Source organism: Triticum aestivum, chromosome 5D (genome assembly GCF_018294505.1).
Source record: "Triticum aestivum cultivar Chinese Spring chromosome 5D, IWGSC CS RefSeq v2.1, whole genome shotgun sequence".
Taxonomy (NCBI): domain Eukaryota; kingdom Viridiplantae; phylum Streptophyta; class Magnoliopsida; order Poales; family Poaceae; genus Triticum; species Triticum aestivum.
In genome coordinates this window covers 554,343,828-554,350,380 of record NC_057808.1, presented here as the reverse complement: position 1 = coordinate 554,350,380, position 6,553 = coordinate 554,343,828, and the positions used below count along the sequence as shown (strand labels likewise).

Sequence of the window (6,553 nt, the reverse complement as noted above, 5' to 3'; positions counted from 1 at the left end):
GACAGGTTGTGGAGTAAGGTGAAGGGATGGATTGAGAAAACGTTATCTACAGCTTGTAAGGAGGTGTTGGTAAATTCTGTTGCTCAGGCGGTACCTGTTTTCTCTATGTCTTGCTTTAAGTTGCCAAGGGGTCTTTGTGAGCACCTTAATAAACTTATTCGACAGTTTTGGTGGGGGAGTAAAGAAGGAAATAGGAAACATGCATGGGTAGCATGGAAGAGTATGACCCAACCAAAGTTCATGGGGGCTTTCGAGATTTTGAACTTTTTAACTACATCTATTTCAAAAGAACATGAAGAATTTCTACTTGGTCACCATGAAACAGATTTCTTAAAATTATGTATATTAGAGAAGTCCTTGGGTATCTAAGGATGATGTAGCCACCATGCAGAACACTGAAAAAACATGTACCACGTGTTCGACTCAAGATTATCAATCATGGTAAGCAGCAAAAGAGTACAAGAACGATGATGTTTAAGTCTATCATGAAAAGGATGGGGAGAATTCTAATTGGTAATAATGCAATAGATTTCTTAAAAACGAAGTGTTAGAATACTCCTTGGATATCTAATACGGTATTGCCACCAAGCACAGCACTGAAAAAACGTGTGCTGCATGGACTGAAGTGGCAAAAGAGTGCCCCACCCATACTGGCGAACATATCAGCAATCAGCGCTGACAGCATAAAGAATTGGTTATGAATAGGCAGAGATTGAAGCAGTCATCGAGATTAGACAGGAATATCTGAACATGCGATTAAACACGGACAAGTCCACACAAGTATAGCCATGGTTGAGAGTCTGAGGAAGATAGACAGATAAGCATGAGGTTTATTGGAGAGTTCAAGGGATGGAGAACATAGTTTTTGATCTACGGGATGACAAGAGAAGTCCGATAGAGCTGACTGAAGGGTCCACATATATCCTTTCAAACTACAGCAGGAACCTCCTTAAGTAGACATTATGAAAGCTTTGATCAAATTCTCTGCCGACTGCCTCTGCTCCGGGGTGCCAAATATGTTAGCAACATGCTCATGACGAGATGATTTTGATTCAATAATTTCAATGTCAGCTCCAGAAATCTGCAGTTACAATCAATAATTTCATGTCAATGGTGAGTAAAAATAACCTACCTACGAAGTAATCCTAAAAGTAGACCATTCAAGATGTCAGATTATAAGTTTATAATTGATTACGTTTTCCATATGTCATGCATGTCGATCCTGTACAAAGGTTGCTTCAAACCAATCCACTCTTGGTGTTGTACACACCACTATGTTATAATTTCATCCTTAGTCATGGATAAATTACTCTCTTTTACGAAATAAGTTAATAAAATAATCAAATGATCTAATATACTACTCCATTAGTAGTAGAAAAAAACCTATTCTTTTAGGTACTGGTATATACTAATGGACTTGATATTACAGCAGACAGCATGTAGGACCCCATATGAACTGGAGTCCGAGCGCACTCTTTCAGACAATCACCTACTCCTCTGCGCAAAGTAAAATGAAATAGTAAACTGACCTTTCTAATGTTGTCCAAGTTTGTACCGTGCTTCCCCATTACTTTTGAAAGGCCGCTAGAAGGAATAAACATTTCCATATCTGGGACGCGTCTGATCAGTGGCAATCAGCAAAATGAAATACAATTGTAAGGATAAGAATAAAGAACAAAGTAATAACTACAAGTATAAGGAGGCCTGCACAACAAGGGGCACGGCTTAGAAAGGGTTTATGGTGAGTTCAGTTGCAACCTACCTTCCATATGGCTTTGAAGTGTATGAGGAGCGTACTCCAAATCCATCATCTACAGCCTGTTGGAGGATATCACCGGTTAAGTTAATATCATAAACTTATAGGCACATCTCATTATGAAGGTCAACAGGGAAACAGAGAAAATTGACGTTTAAGCAAAATATTTTACCTGCCTGGGGCTGTATCCATGATACAAGTTGCTACGAGGAAATACATTCGAACCACGCTCAGCTTCACCCCTTTGATCATGGCGCAATGGAGTGATTTGTTGACTGTAAGGTAATAATGCTGGCATCGGAAAGCTGCTTGAATACACGGGTTCAGTGGTGGCAACAGTTAGCTTCCCATCCTTGCCAGAATTTTGCCTCCCCACGCTGTCCTTCAGAACTTCTTCCCGGAGCCTTAGAACGATCTGAACAAGAGCATCACGCAGTTTGTCCACTTCCCCGAACACCTACACGTAAAACTCGTAAATACATCTAGATATATCACATAGATACTATCTCAAACAATAACAGAAAGGGCAAACCTCAACAAGCTCATCACTGGAAGATGCCTTCCGGGGCTTAGTGCCCTTGGATATGTGGATAATTGCCTTAGACTTATTCCGCATGTCATTAATGATTGAACCACCCTTGCCGATAAGGCAGCCAATGACATTACCCGGAACAAGAAGGCGGAGATGAATTCTATCTTCAGTTTCATCGTTGATCTTTGCTTGAAGCAGAAGAACAGCTTCCACTGCTGCAGACTTAACATCATCGGTGGCCTGACATGAAAAGTGTCACCACAAATGAAAAAAAAAGTGTATAAACAACAAAGCACAACTAGTGAGCTGGAAGTGTGGTCTAACCTCAGTGGACGAAATGGTGATTATGCTTTCCTCCTTATCATTCTTTGCGTCATCAACATCTACGCTTGCACCACTTTCTTTCCTTATATTCTTTATGGTCATCCCACCTTTACCAATAACTAACCCAATCCTGTCACCAGGGCATACAACACGCACCAATAGCTCTCCTGAACATTTTGGGGTGTTATAAGTAGGAATAGCTGGGACCATAGACTGATAAATGGGCAATCCACCATGAGCATCAGTGGGTACAGTAAATTCAGGAACATGAGAACCACGACTTCTTGCCCCTAAGATAGACAGACTTGGATGCCCAGAGGACACAGAAGCATCTGACACTGAGTATAAGCTACTAGCCGGATAAACTGGAAGCTCTGAAGGAAGTATAATGGTTGGAGGAAGTTCATCAATAGATGTTTCAAGAGGAATGTTCTCTTTTGATGGACATTTGTAGATAATTGTTGATACTGCAAACAATGCCTTCTTGACAGCTCTAGTGTCCCCAGTTATCTGTTAAAAATGGTACTAGTAACAGTTAATAATTGACGGAATGCTGAAGAATGGATATTGAAGAACATAGCAGAGCTCAAAAGATTGGAATTGTTCGACAGTGTAAGTGAGCACCACACAAACAGAAAGTAAAATATAATTATCGATTGTCTTAATTTGGGAAAACAAAATATTAATATGCATGTAACAAGAAGAATAAATTGTAAATATTGGTCAAAGTTAGACAAAGTTTGATTTTGAGAAGAATCTAATAGACACTATATTTGGGGACAGAGGGAGTATTAAAAAACTTGCTAATTTCTGCACCATGATAGAGAGATGACAATGATATATGCATACATTTTAACAAAAAATCATGTACTAAAAACTAAAGGATTGCTGCTTGATAGACTGAACCTACTCACTAATGGTTAACCTCACGTTATGTTGGCACAGCTCACCAAACTATTATATGGAGGAAAAAATACCTGAACGAAATTATCAAAACTCATAGCACATGAGTGTGTAACATCGCTTGGATCTTTTGGTTTAACTTTAATGAATGATTTTGAAACTGAGCGAAGCCTCTTGATGACAGCACCAGATTTTCCAATAACACTTGCAGCTTGACTAGCTGGTACAAGAATGTTGGCTTCTTTATCATCAGAGTCACTAGTGATTGCCAGAGCATCAACAATTGCATCATGCACCATGAGTAATGCATTTTGTGCTGCGCAAACAGGCTCCCTATCATCATCATCATCTATGTCGCTAATCATGACATCTCTATGCTTGACATAACAATATACCAAAACAACCCTTTTGTCAGCACCAGGGTATGGGTCGACAATCTTGACTTTGGCATTTGTCTGTTGCCGGATGGAATTTATCACCTTGCCACCCTTGCCAATTACACTACCAATCACTTTGTCTGGACAAAGTATCCGGTAAACAACCAATTCGTCCGTACCGGAGGTCTCCTGGGTGTGAGCCGGCCTCCGCTTTTGATCCCTGTCTTCTCTGTCATGATCCCTGTGTTGGCTGGTACGCTTACCAGAAGGCTTCATGGTTTATTCCCTACACAAGAAACTGAACGAAATGATTAATGACAAGCACAGTAAAAATGAATAAATACATATCAGCTATATATAAGATAATCATTCATGATATAGCATCAACACATTCAACAGACATGACAGCGCAGAATGATACGAATCAAACAAATGGGCCACGTATCACTGCAATGAATGTGCTAGCAAGATGTTCCCATGATTCTGGTGAATCAATCGGCATTCACCAAGAATAAATCAGCAGCAAGCCTATTTTCCATAAGAACTCAACAAGTAGCCGTTGTCGATTATTCATGTAATCACAACAAAAATTAATCGGCGCGTGCAAGAGAAAACAGAAATACCTAAGTAGTAATAAATCAAACACGACAGCTACACCAACCACAACCAGCATACCATTAAAAAACGAACAGAGAATGTCTATTAATTACGTGTTATTGTGTATACGAGTAAAAAAGGCAAGACACGCAGAGTCACGCCACCAATTGGCGCAAATCATGCAGTCACGAGGCACGTGGCACGGTATTGATTGCTACATAACCGTCAACGGATATAACTAACCAATGTCAAGAAATTAGATCCGGTGACAAATGTGACTGAATCGGTAGGCGGAACGACGCGGCAAGGAGCCGGATTCCAGGATAAATGCTACTTACACGCCAAGTAAGCGAAACACGACAACGGACTAGCCGATAGACGCCGCGACGGAACAAAATTTATTGACCCTCTAAAATAAAGACTGGACTCATGGAATCAATAAGCGGCGTTCGCCCAAGATAGGGTCGAGTGACGATTAAAAGAAACATTGCCAGCCTACAACATATCAACCAGTCCTTTCTCAATAGGTTTCGTAGATGGGGGTTATCTGCAAGGGAAGAGAAACCCTAGGCGACAGAAAGTAGAAGATAAGATTTAGGCCTGGCAGCACAAGTCGTAACCCTAAACCCTAAATTAAGCTACGCGATTCGCGAGCCTGGATGTCTAAATCCGGCCTTTCGCCCCCACCCTTCGACTTCCCCGACATGTCGCTTCTCGCTGCCGGACTTGAGGTAGATGGGGGGGGAGGGGGCGGCGTTGGTCAGCGGCGGGGGGAGAGGTACCGGAACGGCGTCGCGGCGGCGACGGTCGACGGGGTCGAGGGAGCGAGGAAGCAGCCGGCGTACGAACCGGGGGCGGGGTCGAGGTCGGCGACGACCGACGGTGGCGGCGGATTGGGGAGTCGCCGACGGGAGGGGGGCGAGAGGGGGTGGTAGGTAACCCTAGCGTGCTGGCTGGGATGGGGGTGCTGCCCTTTTGGTCTGCGCCCCAGCCACCGAGGAGGGAGAGGATAGCCCGGGCGGACGGAACGGCCCAGGCCCAAGGGCCACAAGACGCGTTGTAGTATGATCACTTCTATTTTCTGAAGAAAGAAGTATAGTTTTCACCCCCAAAGTGATACGGTCCTTGTGTTGATACCCAAGGTATAAAACCCTACTATTCTTACCCAGTTTAGGCCCATTAGCTTATGCAATGTGATTTATAAAATTGCTTCTAAAATGGTAGCGAATAGATTAAAGTTGATATTGCCAGATATTATCTCAAAGGAGCAATCAGCCTTTGTCCCAGGGAGGTTAATCACGGATAATATCATATGTGCTTATGAATGTTTGCACTTTATGAAGAGAAACAGATCTGAGTCAAATAGTTTTTGTGCACTCAAGCTTGACATGATGAAGGCGTATGACAGATTAGAATGGCCTTATCTAAAGGCAATTATGGGTAAGCTTGGGTTTGCTCCAGAATGGATCCATACAGTGATGAGCATGATAACTTCTGTTTTCGTTCTCGGTTTTGTTTAATGGAGAGAGATTGGAGAGCTTCTCACCATCCAGAGGTATCAGGCAAGGAGATCCTATTTCCCCTTACTTATTCTTGATTGCAGCGGAGGGCCTTTCATGCCTTTTAAAACACAGTTCTCGATCATTAGTGCTCGGTGGCATAAAGGTGGCACCCACGGCTCCGGCAGTGAATCACCTTTTGTTTGCGGATGACAGCCTGTTGCTTTTCAAGTCTAGTGTCCAGGGGCAAATGAGTTATCAAACCTACTTGATGCATACTGCTTGGCTTCAGGTCAAAGGGTAAACTATGATAAATCGTCCATCTTCTTCAGTAAGGGGTGCCCGGAGACCCTTGGAGTGGAGATAAAGAATATACTCAATGTGCAGAATGAATCTCTGAGTGAGAAGTATTTGGGTCTGCCGACCGATGTGGGACAGTCAAAAAATGGCACTTTCAAATATTTAAGAGACAGAGTGTGGGAAAGGATAAAGGGATGGATGAGAAACTTTTATCTGTTGCCGGAAAGGAGGTTCTCATAAAATCTGTGGCCCAAGCTATACCAGT

The 6,553-nt window shown here is 42.5% G+C and overlaps 1 protein-coding gene across 2 annotated transcripts; it reads right to left on the bottom strand.

Annotated features, from left to right (window-relative positions):
* Positions 1-730: 730 nt before the first annotated feature.
* LOC123123811 (KH domain-containing protein At4g18375) lies at positions 731-5,526 on the bottom strand. Of its 2 annotated transcripts, none has more exons than XM_044544441.1 (8): positions 5,272-5,526; positions 3,590-4,178; positions 2,613-3,122; positions 2,289-2,528; positions 1,929-2,213; positions 1,763-1,818; positions 1,530-1,620; positions 731-1,081 (listed from the first exon to the last, which is right to left on the bottom strand). In XM_044544441.1, exons 2-8 carry the CDS (start codon positions 4,166-4,168, stop codon positions 950-952), a joined length of 1,893 nt encoding a protein of 630 aa, XP_044400376.1. In that variant the 5' UTR covers positions 4,169-4,178; positions 5,272-5,526; the 3' UTR covers positions 731-949. The 2 variants fall into 2 exon arrangements, with proteins under 2 accessions (XP_044400376.1, XP_044400375.1); XM_044544440.1 differs by having other exon boundaries at positions 3,590-4,190; positions 5,272-5,515.
* Positions 5,527-6,553: the final 1,027 nt, after the last annotated feature.